At 42.2% G+C, this 24606-nt stretch overlaps 1 protein-coding gene across 14 annotated transcripts in view; it reads right to left on the minus strand.

Annotated features, from left to right (window-relative positions):
- CDKAL1 (CDKAL1 threonylcarbamoyladenosine tRNA methylthiotransferase) overlaps positions 1-24606 on the minus strand; it is a 585431-nt gene that overhangs the window by 12103 nt on the left and 548722 nt on the right. The window contains exons 17-18 of one of the 14 annotated variants that reach the window (XM_075921161.2): positions 13493-13554; positions 10276-10291 (exon numbers count right to left, since the gene is read on the minus strand). The exons of 11 other annotated variants lie outside the window; for them this stretch is intronic. In XM_075921161.2, coding sequence (XP_075777276.2) covers position 10291; positions 13493-13554 — 63 coding nt within the window. In that variant the 3' untranslated portion in view covers positions 10276-10290. Of the gene's footprint in view, positions 1-10275; positions 10292-13492; positions 13567-24606 lie in introns of those variants that run through there. 2 more of the 14 variants (XM_075921160.2, XM_075921162.2) reach the window with 2 other exon arrangements.

Consider the following 24606-nt stretch of genomic DNA (forward strand, 5'->3'; position numbering starts at 1 on the left):
TCCTTTTCTCTTAGTCCATGTGTCTATCAGACTCTGGCAGGCCACAGCCTAATATAATAATACCCTCTGTAATTCCCTGTTACTGGAAAGTGTCTGATTTTAAATTTTCACTCATATTTTATATCTACTTTTATATGGGAAATAAATATATTTTCCCAGGGTCATAATTCTGTTGTTGATGAAAACTGAGGCTTACTCCAATTTCCAGGGAACCAAAGCAAAGAAGCATAAACACATTGAACTTGGAGCTTCCTGTGAACTTAGAATAGAATGGAATCTTAGAGAAGGCCAATATTCAACACAGGAAAATCATGTTCATTTTGAGCCAATCCCTTTTGAATATCTGGGCCTAGAAATTAACATATGTGTTAAGACATGTAAACCTGAGAATCTGTTTTGAACAGATCTTAGAAGATATCACAAACTAACTGTACGATACAGTAATTTATAAAGTGCTTTCTGATCCTTTGTGATGAAAGATCACCCATCCAACAATTACCTAAAAGACCTGGTAAGCAGATAGAGTTCCCACCCTGCTCTAGTGTAACTTCACACTTAATATGGTCCAAATATATCCCTTTATTGTTAGCAACCAACAACAACAATCAAATCTCCACCTAAGTTTTCTTTGGAGTGTGACTCTTCCTAGCGTTTTCAGTGCAAGACTCCTCTCTCCTTAATTCCCTCTGCTTAGTTGCTCACTCCAACTCATTATATTCTTGGATTGAAGCTAACAGGAGCCACCTCTCCTGGCATCAGAGTGAAGGATCCGAAGGAGTGTATCAAGGAAAAAGAAATCCCGCCACACATTTACAGAGAATGAAGAAAAGTTAGGAATAAGATAACAAGACTGATGTATTATCTCAAGGAAAAGTGTTCTGTCTTTGATTAGATGTTAAAACAATTAAAAATATACAAACATGTCTATTTTCTTTTACAGTTCTCCATTAAAAAATTAACCGGAACTGTTTTTGTTGGAACCAACTAGAGAGAGGAACTAAATATGAAGTCAAAAGCAAGTGTCAGGCTTCATGAACACCCAAAGTTCTCAGAGATAGAACACATACCTAAGTAATTCTCTCATTCTGTAGTTTGAGAGAAATATTTTCAAGAGATCTCAGACAGAGATTCATTTTCAGAAGGCACAGAAGTATTTTCATACTTCTGATTAACCTATAACAGCAATGATTTAATATGTTTAATTACATGATGGAGGATGTTGCATGAAAGTTTAATATAGTATTACATTATATACAGTGAATATACCTAGCTATTATATGTAAAAATAACCTTTTGACATGAGCTGTGGATTAGTAAATGTGCTTGTTTACTTTGGAAATGTCTAATATTAATGGATAACTAATACGTTTATTTAGGCCATATCTAGTTTAATGTTCCCACTGAATTTAAGAGTGCATATCTCAAAAACTAGAGTTAAATCTCCAGTTTCCAGAGAGCCACCCCAAAGGATGCTATTTTGATGACATGGAACCAAAATTTTCTTAATCACTCAATTAAAGCAAATACTACTTTGTTTTGAAATCTATTTCTATCTTCTATGGAAAAAGGCTCTTTTGTTTTCATGAAGTCTCCTTCTCATTCCTAACAAAATCAAAGATCTCTTATCTAAAGCTGTTGGTAACAAAATTTAAAACCCAGACCTAGAGCACCCAAACCAAATGACTTGCAGAGGAACTTTATGCTTCCGAAAATGTTTTGGTCAGAGCTGAATTCTGACTTACAAGGATACAATGATGTGACCATCAGATTACTCATTATGGGATAAGGCATGCATTCAGTGAATTAGTTATGATGATACAGTATAATGATAGAGAGAATGTGAAAGAAGTCATTCTGCTTTGAAAATATCATTGTCACTATGAAGCTCTGTGGGCTATGTAAATTAATACGCCATGTGAAATAATTAGGATATGCAAGTCATGGTAAAATTAATGATACAATTAAAACAAAAACTTATATCCAGCCATCAGAATAAACTAATCCTACTTTAGTTTGTACCTGAATAAGTCACTATCAAAAGGCCACACACACACACACACACACACACACACACACACACAGTAAAGTATTATGGGAACACCAGTCAGCATGTAAGAGCTAAATTGTTTCATCACTGTAACAAGAAAAATTATAGAGACTAAAGTATAAAGAATCCCATAAAACAAAGATAATTATAATCTTAGATCAGAACGATTTTAACAGATTTGTCCGAGCAAAATTATACCAGATTTACAAAAATAATGTACATGTTAATTGCAGTGTCTTATTTATAATACTTATAGTCACCTTTCAAAAGAGGCAACAACGGGCCACAGTGCTATAAAAATAGAGTATTAAAATATTTGTTAGCACTCTACTGATCATTTTATCAAATGACTTCAGGGTGTAATAGAATTGAGGGACACCCTAATTTGCTTCTAATATGGTTTGTTAACCTGTTTGAAATTAATTTTAAACTATTGAAAGTAGATCTAACATAAGAATGTCCATACTGGGTCAGACCAAAGGTCCATCTTGCCCAGCATCCTGTTTTCTGACAGTAGCCAAAGCCAGGTGTCTCAGAAGGAATGAAGAGAGCAGATAATCATCAAATGATCCCTCCCTTGTCATCCATTCCCAGCTTCTAACAAACAGAGACTATGGGCACTATTCTTACCCATCCTGGTTAATAGCTGTTGATGGACCTATCCGCCATGAATGTATCTAGTTCATTCTTGAACCCTATTATAGTCTTGGTCTTCACAATATCCTCTAATAAGGAGTTCCACAGGTTGACTGTATGTTGTGTGAAGAAATACTTCCTTTTGTTTTAAACCTGCTACCTATTAATTTCATTGGGTGACCCCTTATTCTTGTGTTATGGGAGCATGTAAATAATTTTTCCTTATCTACTTTTTCCACACTGGTCATGATTTTATAGATCTCTATCATATTCTCCCCCACCCCCTTAGTTTCTTCTCTTATAAGATGAAAAGTCCCAGTTTTATTAATCATTCCTGATATAGTAGCTGCTCCGAACACCTAATCTTTTTTGTGGCCCATTTCTGAACTTTTTCCAATGCCAAGATATCTTTTTTGAGATGAGGCAACCACATCTGCATGCAGCATTCAAGATGCGGGAGTACCATGGATTTATGTCGAGGCAATAAAATGTTTTGTCTTATTCTCTATCCCCTTTTTAATTATTCCTAATACAGTATTCTGATTGCTTTTTTGACTGCAGCTGCACACTGAGTGGGTGTTTTCAGAAAACTACCCACAATGATTCCAAGATCTCTCTTGAATGGCAATAGCTAATTTAGTCCTTGAAATTTTATAGGTATGGCTGGGGTTATGTTTTCCAATATGCACTACTTTGCATTCATCAACATTAAAAAATCACCTGCCATTTTATTGTCCAGTCACCTACTTTCGTTAGATTCTTTTGAAGCTCTTCACAGTCTGCTTTGGACTTCACTATCTTGAATAGTTCAGTATCATCTGCAAATTTTGCCACATCACAGTTTACTCCTTTCTCCAGATAATTTATGAATATGTTGAATAGGATGGGACCCAGTACAGACCCCTGGGGGACATCATTAGTTAACTGACCATTTATTCCTACCCTTTGTTTCCTTTCTTTTAACCAGTTATCAGTCCATGAGAGGACCTTCCCTCAAACTGTTTCTTAACGTCAGGAATGCAATTTTTATCTGCTTTCAAGACTATCTGCCAAACTAATAAACCCTTTCACTTCAATGGTTTAGGAAATTAATAATAAATGGAGAGGAAAATTCTGAAGATATGATAAGGGGCAGAACTTCACCTAAGCAGCAGTAAGTGTGCAAAATATTCAGCACACCTGAATTTCCTGTTGACATTTTGGCAGCTAAGAAAGAAAGCTATATAACCCCCTTAAACCTCGGTTTTCTTTCAAAAGATCACGCAGCTTTTTTGTGTGTACTGCACTGCTTAAGTGTTCACGTGAAGCAATTATTAGGGTCAATGCCCTGGATGGATGAGGACAAGGTGGAAACACCGTTCACACTGCAGTTCCTATTATATGCAATGGGCATATTAAAGTTTTTTTAAAAAAAGGTGCAACAGGAGTTATAAGATCTTATTTTGAGACTACAACCAGTAAGCAGAGAGAAAGGAGAGGGTATGAATGTACTCTATGAATGACACTGTACTATAAACATCTGCTGAATGTCTTGGTCAAGCGCTCTCTTCCACCAGCACCAATCCTATTCCTTGGAGAGGTATAGATGTCAAATCTGTACTGCCTTTCTCTGGCACAGCTGGTAGAAATAGCTGACCTCTAAAAGGAGCAGCCAGAGTGAGAAAATTAGTGACTGTTGCCTTTTTATTTTTGATGCTAAAAGCTAATTAAGACTTGGTGAAAGCATACAATGGAATATTTAGTAGTAAAGCACTATTGGGGGAAAAAAAGACCTTTTGTATTCTTTCTAAAGAGTTGCCCAGTTAAAACTCTTACTGGAAAAAAATCCTAAAAATTATGCTTGCAAGTCAGCAGGAGAGCTGAAGTGTATTGTGGAATTGATAATACATTGCTACATAATTTCTAATTGTATGTGTGTGTGAAGAAAAGGACAGACTCTGCCCTCTGCCTCCACTCCACCCACCCGAAGTGCTCTGCTGCAGCAGGCACAAAGCAGCTATGCATCATAGGCATTTGAAGTGAAAATACAATTAGCACTGAATTTGTGTAGGCTACAAAGCTAAAAATGAAACATACATTCAAGCAACAGAAATAAAATGTAAAATTAGAAGTGACATTTAGCCCTGAGGCCTTTCCTTGAGGTGGGAGGGGAAAAAAAAGACTGTTGTGTTCATATCCTTCCATATTCTGTAAGTAGATCCACAGCTGAATCATCACCTCCAATTCATATTCTATTCTTATTAATTGCATGGGCAGTGCAGGATTAAAATAATTACCTCAGCTGAACAGATTACATATGGACATTCAGCCAAATAACATTATCCTTCAGCAAATAAAGAGGAAACCAACCAAAATGTACTTACTGTCATCTGAAACTGACTTGCCTTACGTATGTGTGTAAGGAGGAACTTCAAGGTGGGGGGGGGAGGGGGAAGTAGCTGGAATCGGAGCCAGCTCCCACAGAGTGCAGGGAGGGAGAGCCCAGGACTATAGCCACTGGCCCCAGTCACATCACCCCTGTCTATGTCCACACCTTACTAGCCACATTCTTCTTCCCAGTTAGAGGAGGGTCATGGACAGGGGTAAGAGGTGTGTGTGGACAAATTTCCACCACTCTATACCAGAAACCTACTGACCGCTACACTTACCTGCATGCCTCTAGTGTCCATCCCAGACACATTTCCCAATCTGTTGTGTACAGCCAAGTCCTAAGATACAACCGGATTTGCTCCAATCCCACAGACAGAGACAAACACCTACAGGATCTATATAGAGCATTCTTAAAACTGAAATACCCACTCAGAGAAGTGAAAAAACAGATCGACAGAGCCAAAAAAGTACCCAGACGTGAACTACTTCAAGACAGGCCCAAAAGAGAAAACAACACAATTCCACTTGTCATTACCTACAGTCCACAACTTAAACCCCTCCAATTCATTATCAACAATCTACAGTCTGTTCTGGAAAATGACCCCTCCTGTTCAGAGGCCTTGGGGGAAAGGCCAATTCTCACCTACAAACAACCCCCCTAACCTCAAACAAATTCTTTCCAACAACCATGCAACACACGTCCATCATAATCATCCAGGACCCCACCTCTGCAGACAGCCCTAGTGCCAACTCTGCTCACACCTCTACACAAGCGATTTCATCACTGGACCCAACCACATCATCCACCAAATCAGAGGCTCATTTAACTGCACATCCAGTAATGTGATCTATGCCATCAAATGCCAGCAATACCCCACTGCAATGTATACTGGCCAAACTGGACAGTCTCTACGAGAAAGAATTAATGGACAAAAATCAGACATCCGAAAAGGCAATACACAAAAACCTGTTGGAGAACACTTTAATCTTCCTGGACACTCATTAATGGATCTCCAAGTCACTGGTTTGTTTGAGACCAATTCCATAAGCCAAATACACAGAGAATGGTTGGAATTTAACTTAATTCACAAGTTTAATTCTTATGAATATGGTATGAATTGGGATATCAGATGGCTCACAAATTATCTTTCACACCTCAATGACTTAACCAACCAATCAACCAAACAATGAAGGTGTTAATGGTTCTTGATGTCTGTTTAGAATTTGGTGTTGGTCATCTTCCTTTCCAGGTGCAAACTAAAGGTTCTTATCAGCCTCTTGTAATTATTTAGTCTTTAAGGTGCAACTAGACTATTTGTTGTTTTTTAAGTTTCTCCTGTTACAGACTAACTCAGCTACCCCTCTGAAGCTTATCTACTCACTGTTTCTGTTCCCCCCCCCTTCCTCCTTCCCTTTTTTATTCTTGGATCTGGACTTCCAACACCCCTGTCATCTGAAGTAGTGGGTTGTGCCCACAAAAGCTCATGATACCATCTACATGTTTTGTTAGTCTTTAAGGTGCTACTAGACTATTTGTTGTTTTTTAAATTTTTCCTGTTACAGACTGACTAACAGCTACCTTTCTGAAGCTTTTTGACACTGAAAAGTTTGGGGAACACTGCATTAGGAGTTCTGAATAAGACTTGCAGGATGAGGGCACTACACAAGAAAGAAGAGTTAGTGAAAATACTTTAAAGCACTCTGAAAATGAGTATATAAAAATGTATGAATTTGTTCATTGTGGATAAAATTCAGAAGATGCAGTGGGCTAAGGCATCACATAAATAAATCCTATTTAAGCCCTCAAAATAGAACATGGTGATCCACTGGCCTTGTGGGGGCATTCAACATAAGGAATCCATCTACAAACATCTGGAAGATAATAAGGTGATAGGTAACAGCCAGCATGGATTTGTAAAGAACAAATCATGTCAAACCAATCTGACAGCTTTCTTTGATAGGATAATATCAAAGCCTTGTGGATAAGGGAGAAGTGGTGGACGTGGTATACCTAGACTTTAGTAAGGAATCTGATGGTCTCACATGACCTTATCAATAATATAGTGAAATACAACCTAGATGGGGCTACTATTAGGTGGGTGCATAACTGGCTGGATAACTGTTCCTAGAGAGTAGTTATTAATGGTTCACAATCATGCTGGAAGGGTATAACTAGTGGGGTTTCGCAGGGGTCAGTTTTGGGACCAGTTCTGTTCAATATCTTCAACAACAATTTAGATATTGGCATAGAGAGTACGCTTATTAAGTTTGCAAATGATACCAAGCTGGGAAGGGTTGCAAGTGCTTTGGAGAATAGGGTCAAAATTCAAACTGATCTGGACAAACTAGAGAAATCGTCTGAGGTAAATAGAATGAAGTTTAATAAGGACAAATACAAAGTACTCCACTTCGGAAGGAACAATCAGTCTCACACATACGGAATGGGAAAGTGATTTAGGGGTTATAGTGGACCACAAGCTAAACACGAGTCAACAGTGTGAGACGGTTGAAAAAAAACCAAACAACAACATGATTCTGGGATGCATTAACAGGAATGTTATGAGCAAGACATAAGAAGTTGTTCTTCTGCTCTACTCTGTGCTGATTAGGCCTCAGTTGGAGTATTGTGTCCAGGTCGGGCACCACATTTCAAGAAAGATGTGGAAAAATTTGAGAAGGTACAGAGAAGAGCAACAAAAATGATTAAAGGTCTAGAAAATATGAGCTATGAGAGAAGACTGAAAGAACTGGGCTTGTTTAGTTTAGAAAAGAGATGACTGACATGGAACACAATGGCAGTTTTCAAGTATCTAAAAAGGTGTTACAAAGAAGAGGGAGAAAAATTGTTCTCTTTGGCCTCTGGTTTATGTATCTGTGCCACGGCCACGGAGCCTCGTGGCTCCCATTAGTCCTTTGTAGCCAAAGGGAGCTGCGGGAAGTGGTGGCCCGGCCCACAACGCTTCCCGCGGCTCCCTTAGGCTGCAAAGGACTAAACGGAGCCAATGGGAGCTGTGAGCACCGGTAAATAAACAAACTGGGGCGGCCAGTTAAAGTGTTTCCGAAACTGTTTCCACGGTACACTTTCAGAAACACTGGGTTAGATAGACATCTATCATGGATGATCTAGATAGTGCTTGGTCCTCCTATGAGGGCAGGGGACTGGACTCAATGACCTCTTGAGGTCCCTTCCAGTTCTAGTATTCTATGATTCTATGAATTTCACCATGTGTGCACCATTTGCTTTACAGCCTACAATAAGTTGCTACCACTTTTTATTCCTTATAGCATTGCAGGACTTCTCCAGTTCTGAGGCAGTGAGACATTTTCTATTCCATCCTGTGCATCAACAAGAGAACTGTTAGCTACATTCTGATAGAAAAATCTATTCTGCTGGTGACAAGTTAGCCAAAAATAATCCACCTTGACTTTCAGATCCCAGATTGAGTTCTGCTAGACTTCTAATTTAAAAAACAAAATCCCAAACACACCAACTGCATTCTTCCTTCCTCCTCTCCAAGAGCAACTAATCTATAGGTCACTGAAAACTCTCACACACATTATATCTATCTATATCTATAGATAGATAGATAGATAGATAGATAGAAAGTATACAGAGAAAGAGAGACCATACACTGGGATGCCATTTAAGTAGAACCACATTTTAAGATTTGAGGCAACATATTTTTCTAAATACACACAGATGGCTTTGTTCCAGTATTTGGAAGACAAAAAGACAAAAGGATTAATTAATAGGGATTTAATACCATGGAACATGACCTCTATTTACAATCAGCAGGGAACAAGAGTAACACATTAAATAAAGCTGATTAATACACGTAAAAGCAATAACCAGCTGGATGCCTTGTACTACACTAGATTGTTGTACAGAAAGAGGGAGACAGCACAAGAGCGAGTGAGCAAACAGAAGACTGATATGTTTTACACTGCTCAATGCAAACATTTTTTAATATTGCACCAGATTTTTATTAAATACATATAATGCAATTCACTGAATAATCATTTTATACAGAAAATGCTAGTTTACATCATCTTCAGTGCCTTTATTTTAACTAGAAAAAGAAATTTTCCCTACTTATTTATTTTTTTAAAGTTATGCTGGAAACCATCCATTCTTGGGTAGTAAGATGTCAAGGAATTTTGCCAAATTGGAGTCCGAACCAGCAGTCTGTAACCTATCCAAGCTGATAAGGTTAACAGATTTGAATGCTAGTCACAGCCAAAGAATATCAGACTTGGATGGAAAAGGGAATGGAGAAAAGTCAATAAGATAAGTGAGAAATGAAGCTCCTCATTGTAACAGAGAGCTTTGCTGATTGCTACAGCAATGAGGTCTTCCAAGCTCCACATAGGCTTTTTGAACAACCTATTCTACTATAGTCACAAGCAAATTTAATTAACCTGGAGTAAAGATTCCAATAATCTATTAAGAGAATGTGAGAATGTGATATTTTTTCATACAGCAAACATCTGAAAGCCTGCATATTCCTTATCTATCCGACTAAATTCTCAGAATATAATCAAATGTAAGCACACAGTTACAACCTTTAGTACCACATGTTTAGAACCAATCTGTGCATAACCAGAAATTTAAAGATATTATGTAACCATTATAGATTCTTTGAGAAGATTGTTATTTGGCTTCACGGATTATCTTCCTTCCTGCTCCTCCAGTTTAAAAGGTTACCAATTAATCAGAACAACAGCATCCACAAGGGGGAGAAAGTGAAGAATAGAAAGCTTAAAAAAAAGATAACCCCGCAACAAGGGTAAATTACCCACCCATATTGTCTGCAAGATTATAACCCCACATTAAACTACAATATTAAAAATTCTATTCACAGATAAGACTTATACTTTCTTAACTATTTTTAAAACAGCTCTGTTTGCTTTTTACATATTGTATTCCTCCACTTAGGGTTAAGAGGTATTGCGTCTGATATGTCTTTTCTGTTTTTCTTTTAGCCATCTCCCTCATCTTCCTATTTATTTACTCATAAATAAATTTAAAAAAAAACAAAGACAAAGACAACCTCCTTCAATACCTTACAACACGCTTTTCTGATTTATAATCTGATATATACAACAGAAGGTTCTGTGCCAGTTTCAGTTTTACCAGGTTTCATGTGCTCATAGGCCTCCATCTCTCACCATGGCTATTTTGTTTTAAATCTTCCTGATGAAATTCTATTTTCAGATCCTTCACCAATCTCTTTGTCTCTATTTATTTAGAAAGAAAGCATAGCATAAAGGGGAAGACCACAATGATTTTCTATAGTAGCCTTAAGAGTCTAATTTAGCTTCTTCCTTTTCTTCAAGATGAGAGAAGAAAAGTCTTGATAAATGTTACATTTTTTCTAGGGCTGTCGATTAATCACACTTAACTCATGTTGACTCAATTAATTCAAAAAATTAAATATGATTAATCATACTATTAAACAACAGAATACCAATTGAAATGTATTAACTATTTTGGATGATTTTTACATTTTCAAATATATTGATTTATATCAACACAGAATATAAAGTGTACAGTACTTAATATTTGTTATTACAAATATTTGTACTGTAAAAATAATAAAAAGTATCTTTTAGTTCACCTCATACAAGTACTGTAGTGTGAATTCTTTATCATGAAGGTGCTACTTAAAAATGTAGAATTGTTTTTGTTTCCTAGTTGCACATCAAAACAAAACAATTTAAAACTTTAGAGCCTTAACTCAACTCAGTCCTACTTTTTGTTCAGCCTATTGCTAAGACAAACAAGTTTGTTTGCATTTACAGGAGATAATGTTGCCCGTTTCTTATTTACAGTGTCACTTGAAAGTGAGAACAGGTGTTTGCATGGCACTTTTATAGCTGGCATTGCAAGATATTTACGTGCATGATGTGTTAAATATTCACATGTCCATTCACGCTACGGACACTATTCCAGAGAACATGCCTTCATGCTGATATGCTTGTTAAAAAAAAAAGTGTTAATTACATTTCTGATTCAACTCGTAGGTAATACAATTCTTCCCCCTAGATTCTGCCATATATATCATGTGCTAGCAATTTTGGATAATGACCCAGCACATGGTCATTTTAAGAACACTTAAACAGAAGATTTTACAAAATGCAAAGAAGGTATCAATGTGAGATTTGTAAAAATAGCTATAGTATAGGTTTAAGAATCTGAAGTGCCATCCAAAATCTGAGACAGCTGAGTGTGGAACAGGCTTTCAGAAGTCATAAAAGATCAATACTCTAATGCAGAAATTATAGAAGCAAACCACGCAAAAAGAAAATCAACCCTCTGACCCAGATGATGATAATGAACATATGTTAGTCTGCTCTGCTTTGGATTTTTGAGTAGAACCCATCATCAGCACGTATGTATGTTCTCTGAAGTGGTGGTTGAAGCATGAAGGAACACATTAATCTTTAATGCATCTGACAGGTAAATGTCTTGCGACAGTGGCTATACAACAGTGCCATACAAATGCCTGTTCTCACTTTCAGATGACATTGTAAACAAGGAGAGAAGCATTTCCTCCTGCAAATTGTAACCAAACTTGATTTTCTGAGCAATTGGCCAAACAAGAAATAGGACCATATGGCCTTGTAGGTTTTAAAGTTTTACATTGTTTTACTTCTGAGTTAGGGGGAGGGAGGATTTGCACATAATTTAACATTTGTAAGTTCAACTTTCATGATAAAGAGATTGCACTACAGTACTTGTATTAAATTAATTGAAAAATACTATTTCTTTTGTTTTTACAGTGCAGGTATTTGTAATAAAAATTAAAGTAAGCACTGAACATTTTGTATTATATTCTGAAATCAATATATTGAAAATATAGAAAACCTCCAAAATATTTAAGTAAATGATATTCTATTAATAGCATAGTTGATCGTGTGATTAATATTTTTAATATTACAATTAATTTTTAAATCACATGATAGCCCAAAGTTTTGCCCCAGACAGTGAAATGAGTCTGCTCCATTTCTGACAATGGTTAGTGGTATCAGAGTTTTGGGAGCTCTACTGATTAGTATGCAAGAATTGTCATTCTTTCTTAGAATGTCTCTAAATAGGGTTTCTACAGATTATTTTAGGTTCTCATTCCACTCTGGGACTCCTTTGATCCTTAATTTGTTTTCTTGTTCTTATTTTCTCTTTAAATCATTAAACTTCAGTTTTAGATAGTTTTCCATTTTCAACTATTTCAAAACTTTTCTCTGTTACAAAAATGGTGCTTGACCAGATTCTATTTCAGTTTATTGGTGGGACTGGGTGGACCAACCCCCATAACCCCCTTCTGAAAGCTTGTGGCCTTGCCATACCCCACCCTAGAAGAAAAGGACAATAGAGAAGTTCTCCAAGGAGGCTAGAGCAGCGGAGGTGGAACCAGCCAATCAGAGGCCAGAAAGCTGAAGAACAGAGCTACAGTCAGTGTCTCTGGAGCCTTGAAGGAGTAAAGACTGGGTTACTGGCTGGCTTGGGGGCAGCAGTACCTCAGACAGCTCTGTGTGTAGAGCTATTGTGGACTGATGTTGAAACTGAGATAAGACCCTAGGGGTACGTCTAGACTACATGCCTCTGGTGACAGAGGCATGTAGATTAGGCTACCCGGCATAGGAAAATGAAGCGGTGATTTAAATAATCTAATAATAATTTAAATAATCGCAGCTTTATTTACATTTAAATGGCTGCCACGCTGAGCCGATCAGCTGTTTGTCGGCTCAGCGTGGTAGTCTGGATGCTCCGCGGTAGACATCAAAGGCATTTGTCAACCTCCCAGGTAAACCTCACCCAGGAGGCATACCTGGGAGGTCGACAAATGCCTTTGATGTCGACTGCGGAGCGTCCAGACTACCACGCTGAGCTGACAAACAGATGATTGGCTCAGCGCAGCAGCCATTTAAATTTAAATGAAGCGGCGATTATTTAAATCACCGCCTCATTTTCCTATGCCTAATCTACATGCCTCTGTCGCCAGAGGCATGTAGTCTAGACGTACCCTAAGTTAAGGATGAGAAAGCTGCCTCCAGGAGAGGAAGCCTTGGAGGCACCATTCCCTCCAAGTGGGAAAAACAGAGACTACACAGAGGGCATCGAGATGGGCCCCATTAAGGTTGTTGTGATTCTGACGAGGTGTGACTTGGCTGGAAGACTGCGTGGCCAAAAACCTTATAAAGGAGCGTGCAGGCACACTCATTTGACCAGACGGGGAAGCTCATCCTGTTACACTTGGTCAGACAGTTCTTCCATGTCTCTTTCCAAGGCCTTGTGTGCATTTAAATAGGTTTGTCAGTACAGACGTGCCTTTACAATTATACTCCCTAGTAGAGCTCATAGCACCAAAACAATTCTTTTTCAAGTTTAGCTTATGAACAGTTATACGAGTGAAAAGTTATTCAGATAGACTGACTGACCAAGCACGGGGGAAGCTCCTTCCCTGGATTTCTCGGCTGGCTGCTACTGGCTTCTCCTTAACCTAGGGAACAAGCTAGAGAGATTATAAATATGGAACTCTGTCGGAACTGGTTCACACAAAGGGTAATGAAACATGTGGAACAAATTACCACAGAGAGCAATTGAAACAGAGTATAAATTAGCTGAATAGATATTTAAATCTGTATCAAAAGGAAAGGGAACTGAGGCATATTAAGGAAACCAGAAATATGAGAAACCCCAATCAGCATGCCTGTACACTCGGATGGCTTTTTTCTGTTAAAAATTATTTTTTTTCTTTCTACCGTTTTGTCATATGATGAAATTTTCCTTTCAAAGGCATCTTAAGCTCATCAGATCTGTGTATAGTGATAATTCAAATATGACTGACAGCCTTGCCTCCAGTTTCTCCCTGAGATCATAAACACTGTTCTTTATAAGTGTTCTTTATAAGCTTGTAACTTATCTGATTTATTTGTCTTCCTCATGACACAGAGCTTATGTAAACAAGTGGAATAATTTTTCTAGTGCCTACGTCTTAACTCATCCTATTTAAGTTTCTGTTAATCCTTCTCCGTAAGTAGGAGCCATTCTAAGTCAAGATTTAACCCATCCTTGCTTTATGCAATTTAATGAAGCACATAAATCACTATAGGTTGGACATCTATTATCTGGCACCCTGACTAGTTCCAAGCCAGGGAATATGCCAGACTAGAGATGGTTCCCTGCCATAACCCCCAGCCACCGACTCTTCCAGCTGAGGGGAAGGGCGGGGGGGAGACAAAGGGACTCCCTCCAGCCCCTGCTGGGCTTCCTGCTGAGTCGCTGATCCCGCTGCTGCTGCCCCACCCAGACTGCCTGCTGGGCCCCAACAGCCTGTGCTCCCATAGGCTCCTGCCCCGCGCCACCACAGTCTGCCGAGGGCTGGCTCTGGCCTTGGTCAGGCTGCCAGGGTCTTGGCTCCGGTCCCAGCTCTGTGGCAGCCTGTGGGCTCCAGCCCTGCTTTCACGGGCTGTTTGGGGCTCCGGCTCCATGCTGACGTGGCCTGCTGGAGCTTTCTGGAGTCCTGGACCCAGTCCCTTAGCTGCAGGCTGCCGAGTGTGTGGGCTCCTGCCCAATGGCAGCCCACAGACCCTGGCCCTGCATCCAGGGGCTGCCTGGGGCTCTAATCCATGCTGCTCGGGGCTGCTGCCAGTCCCAGCCTTGGTCCTACTTCCACAGGCTGCCCGGGGCTCTGGTCCCTGCCCTGCACTGCCATGGGCTGTTTCCGGCCCGATCCTGCACTGCTGGGGGCTGCCCTGACCTGATCCCAGTGCTGCAGGCTGTTGGGGGCGGTAACCAGCTCCTGCCTCGTCCTGCTGCTTCAACCCAAACCCTCCTGAATGGCCCTCCTACCACTAGGCTACCGGGGTTCTCTGATCAAGGAACATCTGTAGTTCTGATGTTGCTGGACCAGACAATTAGAGTTTTGAGAGGTGCAACCTGTACTTAAGATGAACAGCATTTGGACCATTTTCATATAGTGTATTCCTGATAGTTATTTTATTTAGGAAGCACACATTTGCATTATCTGACTTTAAAAAAAGACTGCAGACAATAAGACTGGGGCCAGAGCATGCAGAGAGCTTGCCTTGGTCCTGCTGAGCTGTTGACTGGGAGCCACTAAGTAAATGCCACCCAGCCAGAGCCTACACCCAAACTTCCTGCCCCAGGTCAGAAATTCCTCCCTCACCCAAACTTCCTCACAGACCCCATCTCTCCTCCACACTGCAACTCTCTTCTAGACCCTGCCCCAGCCCTGAAGCCCATTCCTGCAGCTTGAAACCCTTAGCTCCAGCCCAGAGGCCACTCCTACACTCTAAGCTCCTCGTACCCAGCCCCAACCCAGAGCCCACACCCCACTTTCTGAGTCCTCATCCCCTCCGCCACCCCAACCCCCTGTCCTTGTCTTCTTTTTTTAGCAGTATTCCTCAGGTAGAAGGAGTATTGCTGGAAATGGTAACATCTTTCAAAATGGTAAATAGTTTTAGTGGGTCCACTAAACCAGTGACTATAACTTTAAATAATGCTTATGGCACACTAAGAAGAATATATCCACTTTGCTGCTGCAGTGTAATATCCATAGCCATCAATCACCACAGCCATGACCCTAAGTCAGCAATCCATCCTATTCAGCAAAGCACGATGCATGTGCCTTAACTTTAAGACAGGTACTGAAGTCTCACTGAATTCATTGGGATTTTAGCATGTGTTTAAATGCTTTGCTCAACAGGAATGGACGTAAGCCTACTCTTAAAAAGCTTCACTGAGATAGGGCCTACAACCTTCATAGAAACGAAGGTTACTCACCTAGTGCAGTAACTGGAGTTCTTCGAAATGGTGTCTCCAGGGATGCACCACGCTTGGTCTTGGTGCCGTCCCGGCACCTGGATCGGAGATTTTGCAGCAGTCCCTACTGGGCCATGCATGCACAGCACGAACCAGCGCGCACCGTGCCAGTCATCACCGCGCATGCGCAGCTTGAACCCTCCAGTTCCTTCTCCACCCCGCAGGTCCCCAGGTACGAAGCAGAGGGGAGGAGGGTGGGTCATGGAGCATCCATGGGGACACCATCTCGAAGAACTACAGTTGGTGCACAAGGTGAGTATCCTTCGTTTCTTCTTTGAGAGGCCCCCGTGGATGCTCCACACTTGGTGATTAACAAGCGGTTTTGCCCTTTCATGGCTGGGGCGTTAGAATGTTATGGAAAGCAGATGATTGTACTGCTGAGCCCGCTGCGGTGTGCCAGTGCTGACTGCAGAGGGAAGTGCATAGTGCTTGGCAAAAGAAATTTGTGATGCTCGAGTGGCTGCCTTGCAAATGTCTGTTAGTGGCACGTTGCATAGGAACACTGTGGAAGCAGATATGGCCCTGGTGGAATGAGCTGTCAAGCGTAATGGTGGCTGTAGGCCCTTGAGTGTGTAAGCAATTTTTATTTAGTCTGTGATGCATTTCCACAGCCTCAGTTTCGATATGTGGTGCCCCTTAACTTGGTTGGCGAAGGCGAGGAATAGGCGAGGTGGTTGTCTGAAGGGCCTAGTTCTTTCTAGATAAAAAGACAACATTCGTCAACCATGGAGGGCATGCATGGCAGACTCCAGTGCGTTTGTTTCCATGTGGCTTTGGGAAGAACACAGGTAGGTTTACTGATTTGTTTATATGGAATGATGAAGGAACATTTGGTAGGTATTTTGGATGTGTATGAAGGGTAACCCCGTCATCGTGAAATACTATGAAGGGTGGGTCAGCCATGAATGCAGCTATGTCCCTGACGTACGGCAACCAGGAATGCAACCTTCATGGAGAGGCCTGAAAGGGAGCAAGAGACAAGGGGCTCAAAAGGCAGCCTGGTCAAGGCTTGCAGTACTAGCCCAAGATCCCAGGCAGGCACTGGTTGTATAATATCAGGATGTAAAAGATGCATTCCTTTGAGAAACCTTTTGGAGATAGGATGAGTAAATATGGAGCGGCCGTCAATTTTGCAATGGAAGGCTGTAATGGCTGCTAGGTGTACCTTGATGGAACTAAAGGAGAGCGATGATTGCTTTAAGATAAGTAGATAATCAAGGATGAAGGACATGGGTGTTCAGCTTTCCTCCTGCCCCTTTGATGTACATCATGTTGAGAATCACTTCCACTTGTAAGTGTAGGAGGCATGGGTAGAGTCCTTATGGCTGTGGATGAGGACTGTTTGAACCTGTTCTGGGAAGTCTAGTTCTAGGTGGGAGAGCCACAAAGGAGCTATGCTGTTAGATGTAGCTTGCATTGATCCGGGTAGGTTTGCATTGTCTGCCCCAGAATGATTAGATTGAGTTGGAGAGGGAGATTGATTAGTTTGCAGATCGACATCCTGAGCAGGAAGGGATACCACAGTTGTCTTAGCCGGGCGGAGGCTATCAGGATGACTGTGGACTGTCTGTCCTGATCTTCTGAATGACCCTGACCAGAAATGGTATGGGGGGAGGGGGCAGGAAGGCATAAGTGAGGTCCTGAGTCTATTGGATCAGGAAGGCATCCCCAAGAGACCCTGTCCCTATGCCCACTCTTGAGCAAACTGAGACACCTAGTATGTGAACTGCAGAGAGGTGGATATTGGGTCTTCAGTGCAAAGGGATGGAGATCTGGTCCCTCCCTGTCTGTTGATATAGAAGACACAGGCAATGCTGTTGCTGGGAACATGGACATAATTGTTGGCAAAGGAAGGCAGGAAATGTCTCCAAGCATTGTGTACGGGGCACAATTCTTGTGTGCGTGTGTGGGTGTGTGTAATTCTTATGATATATGTGTAAAGACATCTCTGGGGTTGACCAGAGGACTTGGGCAGTCTGATCTCGGAAATGAGCACCCCATCTGGTGAGGGAGGCATCATTGTAATCGTGTATGAGGGAAAAGGCTGGAGGAAGGTGACACCTGTGAAAAGATTGGCTGATGTGGTCCACCAAAGGAGTGATGTTTTGACCTCATGTGGTATTGTGAGCGACAGTGACATAGGGTATTTCTGAGACTCGGATGGCTCTGGAAAACTAAACTTGGTAGCACATGTGAAGTCAAGCATGCAGTACTACGAATGTTGTGGCCACCATGTGGCCAAGAAGTTGTAGACAATTCTTGGCTGTAGTACGAGAGGCAAGGTAGATTTTTGTGGCTAGAGTCTGAATGACGAGGAATCTTTCTTGAGGTAGATAGGCTCGAGCAGTCGTGGAATCTAGGTGTGCCATGATGAATTGTATGTTCTGGGAAGGGTGAATGGAAGACTTTTCCCAGTTTATTTGAAGGCATAAATTTTGAAAGCATTGTATGGTCCTTGCTGTTACACGTGCTGATTCCGTCTGCAGCGACGCCTTGAGAAGGCAGTTGTTGAGATAGGGGAATATGATTATTCCCATGGAGTGAAGATGCCATGTGACTACGGTGAGAACCTTGGAGAAAACCTGAGGGGCTGTGGACAGACCAACGGGCAGTACTCAGTATTGGTAGTGGTCCTGACCTACCATGAATCTCAGGAATTTTCTGTGAGCAGGGTGGATCAGGATATGAAAGTATGCATCCTGGAGGTCGAGGGCTAAAAACCAATTGCCTCATTGCAATGCTGGGATAATGGTGGATAGAGTAACCATGCGAAAATGGTGCATTTTGAAGAATCTGTTCAGTTTGCATAGATCCAGAATCAGCCTCCAGCCTCCTGATTTCTTTTGAATTAGAAGGTAGTGGGAATAGAAATCCGTGCCTCTGTGCTCCTGGCTCTATGGCTCCTAGATCCAATAGATGAAGCATCTCTTGTCGTAGCAGAGCGTCATGGAAGGGATCCCTGAAGAGGGACAGAGTAGGTGGGTGGATAAGAGGCTTGGGGAGGAATGCGATGGTGTAACCAGACAGGATAATGTCAAGCACCCATCTGTCTGAGGTGATGTAAGCCCATTTTGGAAGGTTTGTATGGTCATTCTCTGCATTTAAATTTGTAGGGGATTTTCTAGGCAATCGACCAAGCGTTCAAATTCTCTTGTTGGCCGGGAGGTAAGGGGGGAGGAGGGCTGAGGGGCTGAGCCCGAAGACTGCTTTAGTCTCTGAGGCTGGGCTCTAATTCTATTAGGATTGTTATCCTGCCATTGATTAAGATGGGAAGCGTGGCCACTGGTATGGTTGATACCAATACTGTCGCTGACTGTTGGCAGGCGTATGTATGCCCAATGTGTGGAGAGTGGCACAGGAATCTTTCATTGTGCTGAGGACTTCATTGATCTTGGCCGCAAACAGCTTTTCTTAATCACACGGCAGGTCTTTTACCATGGATTAGATCTCAAGGGAGAGGTAGATACGCTGGAGGACAGTGATAGGGTCCAGAGTGACCTGGACAGATTAGAGGAATAGGCCAAAAGAAATCTGATGAGGTTCAACAAGGACAAGTATAGAGTCCTGCACTTGGGATGGAAGAATCCCAAGCATTGTTACAGGCTGGGGACCGAATGGCTAGGTAGCAGTTCTGCAGAAAAGGACCTAGCGATTACATTGGATGAGAAGCTGGATATGAGTCAACAGTGTGCCCTTGTAGCCAAGAAGGCTAATGGCATATTAGGGTGCATTAGGAGGAGCACTGCCAGCAGATCCAGAGAAGTGATTATTCTCCTTTATTCGGCTTTGGTGAGGCCACATCTGGAGTATTGTGTCCAGTTCTGGGCCCCACTATAGAAAGGATGTGGACGCATTAGAGAGAGTCCAGTGGAGGGCGACCAAAATGATTTGGGGGCTGGAGGACATGACCTATGAGGAGAGACTGAGGGATTTGGGTTTGTTTAGTCTGCAGAAGAGAAGAGTGAGGGGGGATTGGATAGCAGCATTCAACTTCCTGAAGGGAAGTTCCAAAGAGGACGGAGAAAGGTTGTTCATAGTAGTGACAGACAGCAGAACAAGGAGCAATTGTCTCAAGTTACAGTGGAAGAGATCTAGGTTGGATATTAGGAAAAACTATTTCACTAGGAGGATGGTGAAGCACTGGAATGGGTTACCTAGGGAGGTGGTAGAATCTCCATCCCTAGAGGTTTTTAAATCTCGTCTTGACAAAGCCCTGGCTGGGTTGATTTAGTTGGGATTGGTCCTGCCTTGGGCAGGGGGCTGGACTTGATGACTTCCCACTCTATGATTTTATGATTCTCAGGGTAGGAATGTAGCTAGGGGGCTCTGTGCTTCACAATGGCAGTGGCTGTTGTTCTAGCAGCAGTGTCGGCAGCTCTAGAAATGGTATGGCGGTGAATTGAGGTCTCTTTGCCTTAGAGATATCATCGGCAAACTCCATGAATTTGGAGTAACTGCCAAAGTTGTATTTCGCTAGTAAGGCTGAATAGTTCGAGATTCTGAACTGTAAAGTTGCACTCAAATAAGTTAAGCCTCTTTGTGTCCTTATCTAGTGGAGTGGTGCAAAAGCAATGTTGTTTCGCCTGCTGGTGTGCAGCTTTCATCAACAGAGAGTTTGGTGTAGGATGAGTAAAAAGGAATTGTGAGGTATCAGTGGGTACATAGTATTTTTTGTCTACACACTTGCACGTAGGTGGGATCGATGCAGACATTTGCCAAATTGTGTTGGCTGGGTCCAAAATGGCGGCATTAATGGGAAGGGCAACTTTGTAGGAGGGAGCAGCCTAGAGTATATCGGTGAGCTCATGCTGGGGTTGCGCCACCTCCTCCGTGGCAATTTTGAGTTGGGCTGCAACTCTCTTAAAGAGTTCATTAAAATGCTCAAAATCATCAATGGCTGACAGTGGAGGAGGCTTCACTGCCTTGTCTGGTGATGAAGAAGAGTTAGTGGGCAATAATGAATCTGGGGGTGACTACTCCATTGGTTGGGGGCCTGAGGTTCTAATTGCTGCATCAATGAGGTTGTGTGAGGTATAAGGGAGGCAGCGTGTTTATAAGGGCTCGGTTGCAGGCAGTGATGTCTCCTGTATGAGCCCCAAGGACTCCAATAAGATCATTGTGCCGGATGTGGTAATGGAGGAGGCATCCAGTGGTGCCCATACCAAGAAGGAATTGTCCTTGGATCATATTGTGGCTTGTAATATTGGAGGGCTGCGTTGCAGAGAGAAGGCTTGTACCCCTTCGTCGTAGTTGCTGGAGTACTGCGATGGCACCGGGGATAGAGGATGTGATGTCGTCGGTACTGGCAAAGCATTGGTGCCGAAAAGTGGTGACTGAGGGGCAGATGTGACTGCCAAGTCAGCATTTTACATGTATGGTAATGGTGCCACTAGGATTGGTGCTGGAGTTTGTAGAGTATGTCTGTACGGTACTAACGGTGTGTTCAGCATGAATGGCAGAGATCACTGGTATGTTGGCAGTACCAAGTATATGACCAGTGCTGCTGCTCTGGTAGGTGCGGAGGAAGTGGTTGGTGCCATAGAGTGTGGTGCCAAAAGTGGTGTTGGTGCTGTAGTCATCAGAACCAATGGAGTTGTTGGTACTGGTAGTGCTAGAGCTGGTACCGATGTAGAAGATGGTTTGTACTGGTACAGTCTTAGGGCGATGTTACAGCCCTTTGCTGTTGATGCTGCCGGCAGCTAATGGTGCCTAAATGCCTGAGGTACCTGGCATGTCGTAAGTGCCAGGGACCTCGGTGCCGATGGTTTGGGCCTTCTTGCCCTTAGGGGAGCCTGGATGTGAGCCCTCCCTGGGCTACCTTCCTGGATCTGAAGCCAGGTGTGCCTTTTTTTCCATCAAGATCCATTTCAGGTGAAGGGCCCTGTCCCTGCGAGTCCTGGCCTTGAGTTTCGCACAGTGAGGACAATCTTGCAATGAATGGTGCTCTCCTAAACATCTGATGCATTGCGAGTGACCATCAGATTTAGGTATTGCATCTTTGCAAGAGGCGCACCGTTTAAAACCCGGAAAGCCGGGCATGACAAAAATCTTTTTTTTTTTAAACTACAACTAACTACCAACAATGTGAAAATAACAACAATTAACAGCTAATAACAGTTGCAGAGTGAGAGTAAGGCAGAGAACCGAGGCTATGTCTAGACTGCAGGCTTCTTTCGAAAGAGGCTCTTTCGAAAGCATCTTTCGAAAGAGCCTCTTTCGAAAGATCGCGTCTAGACTGCAGGCGGATCTTTCGAAAGAGCAATCCGCTTTTTCGAAAGAGAGCACCCAGCGAGACTGGATGCTCTCTTTCGAGGAAGCCCTATTTACATTGAAGAACACCTTCTTTCGAAAGAGGAACTTTCGAAAGAAGGCGTTCTTCCTCGTGAAACGAGGTTTACCGCCATCGAAAGAAAAGCCGCGTTCTTTCAAAATAATTTCGAAAGAACGCGGCTTGAGTCTGGACGTAGGGGAAGTTTTTTCGGGAAAAGGCTACTTTTCCCGAAAAAACCCCTGAGTCTGGACACAGCCTGAGGAGCTCCATCTCAGCCTGGGCGGCTGAGAAGGACCTGGAGGGTTCGGACTTTGCATGTCCGGTGCCGACTGGCATAGTGTGTGCTGGTTTGTGCTGCCCATGCGTGGCCTGGCAGAGACTGCTGCAAAATCTCTAATCCAGGCGCTGGGACGGCACCAAGAACAAGCGTGGAGCATCCCCGGGGACCTCTTGAAGAAGAATCATAGAACACTAGAACTGGAAGGGACCTCGAGAGATCATCAAGTCAAGTCCCCTGCCAGGACCAAGCACTGTCTAGATCATCCCTGATAGATGTCTATGAAAGTTGCTCTTAAATATCTCCAGTGATGGAGATTCCACAGCCTCCCTAGGCAATTTATTCCAGTGTTTAACCACACTGACAGTTAGGAAGTTTTTCCTAATGTCCAACCTAAACCTCACTTCCTGCAATTTAAGCCCATTGCTTCTTAGAATTGTAGACTCAAAAGGTTGGAAGACACCTCAAGAGGTCATCGAGTCCAACCTCCTGCCCAAAGCAGAACTAACTCCAACTAATTTATCGATGCCAGGGCTTTGTCAAGCTGGGACTTAAAAATCATTATGGATGGAGATTCTACCACCTCCCTAGGTAACCCATTCTAGTGCTTTACCACCTTCCTTATAAAATAGTTTTTCATAATATCCAACCTAGACCTCTCCCATTGCTACTTGAGACCATTGCTTCCTGTTCTGTCATCTGATCTGTCCCTACTGAGAACAGCCTCTCTCCATCCTTTCTGGAACTCCCCTTCAGCTAGCTGAAGGCTGCTATCTCACTTCTTACTTGCTCCTCTTGCTCCAGACTGCTTATATTCAAATTCAAATGCCCTTCCAAATGGCTGCCATCTTGAAAACCTGCTCCATCACACCAGATGGTGAAAGGATGAGTAGAAGAGAAATTTGCAACAAGAGGGTCACCAACAGAAGCAGAAGAGGGCCCATTACTGGTGACACTGTATGTAAGTGTATCTCAAATCCCCTAGTTATCTCTCGCTTGTGTTGCCAGCTGCAAGATACTGGCTTCTAACTACAAGAGCTTCTGGCTGTCTAAGAGATGGTTACACTGAGTGACAGCAGTCAGATAGCTCATAAGAGCCATCTGGCAGTTGGTTACCATCTTACAGCTGCCAGCTCCTTGGAACCTCAAAACTGACTCTAAACCTTCCCTGTTTGTGTGCTGAAGGATATAGGTTGGCAAGAGAGAGGGAGTCTGTATGTTTGAATTTTTGTACAAGCATCATTTAAAATTATTCCTCTATCCCACATACTGTTAATTTCTTTTAACTGTGAAACAGCTAATAAAATACATGAGTTTTGCATTTCCTCTTTCAAAAAACTGGCCAACCCTCATAATGTTAATACAACTGTAGAGTTTCTGAGGTCGTGGGTTTTTTTAAATTGTATCATGAAAACAATGAAAATCTGTGCACCCATGAATTTTCTCATCTTCAGTATGGTGATTATCTCCCATTACTGTGAATGGGGCTGAAGCCAGCAAGATGTCTGTCAGGTCTATAGTCTAGCTGCATATGAAAACAAGCCTGTCCCTAATAAAGTGGGCTGTCACCTCCCACTGTTTCCAGACTGAATCCAGGCCACAAATAAAATAGCTGCCACTGTCTGGTTCAGGAGGCTAGACAGGACACAGGGACTTGTGAGGAGCAGCTAAGATCCTCAAAGGTGTAGGGGAGGGGAAGGCGACAGGGTGGGAGGGAGCAGGAAGCAGATTTAGGGAATGGGGTAAAGTGGGATATGTGCAGGCATGAAGAAGGGGTTATGGCTGAAGGGGTCTGGAGCAGGGGGAAGTAGGACCAGCATGGGGTGGATAATCCAGTCTCAGTCAGAAAAGTTTGTGAGAGAAGTCTGGGAAGTGCTGCTTCTTGCATTTCACTGTGACATTATCGCTTATATGTATAGATCTTTGCATTAGAACACTGTCAGTTATGGAATATTACGAGTACTTACAATATTTATTTTAAAAATATTTAATCAAGAGAGATTATGTAACACCGTGCTTCCCAAGGATTCTGGTTACTGGTCTGCTGCTTGTTAGTTAACATTGAGTTATTTCATACTTATTTGTAAATATGACCTCTTATTGCATTACCAGATAAGGAGATGCATATTTCTCTCTCCTCTTGTAAACAATGTATAATG

Source organism: Pelodiscus sinensis, chromosome 2, assembly GCF_052426305.1.
Source record: "Pelodiscus sinensis isolate ZL-2025 chromosome 2, ASM5242630v1, whole genome shotgun sequence".
Taxonomy (NCBI): Eukaryota; Metazoa; Chordata; order Testudines; family Trionychidae; genus Pelodiscus; species Pelodiscus sinensis.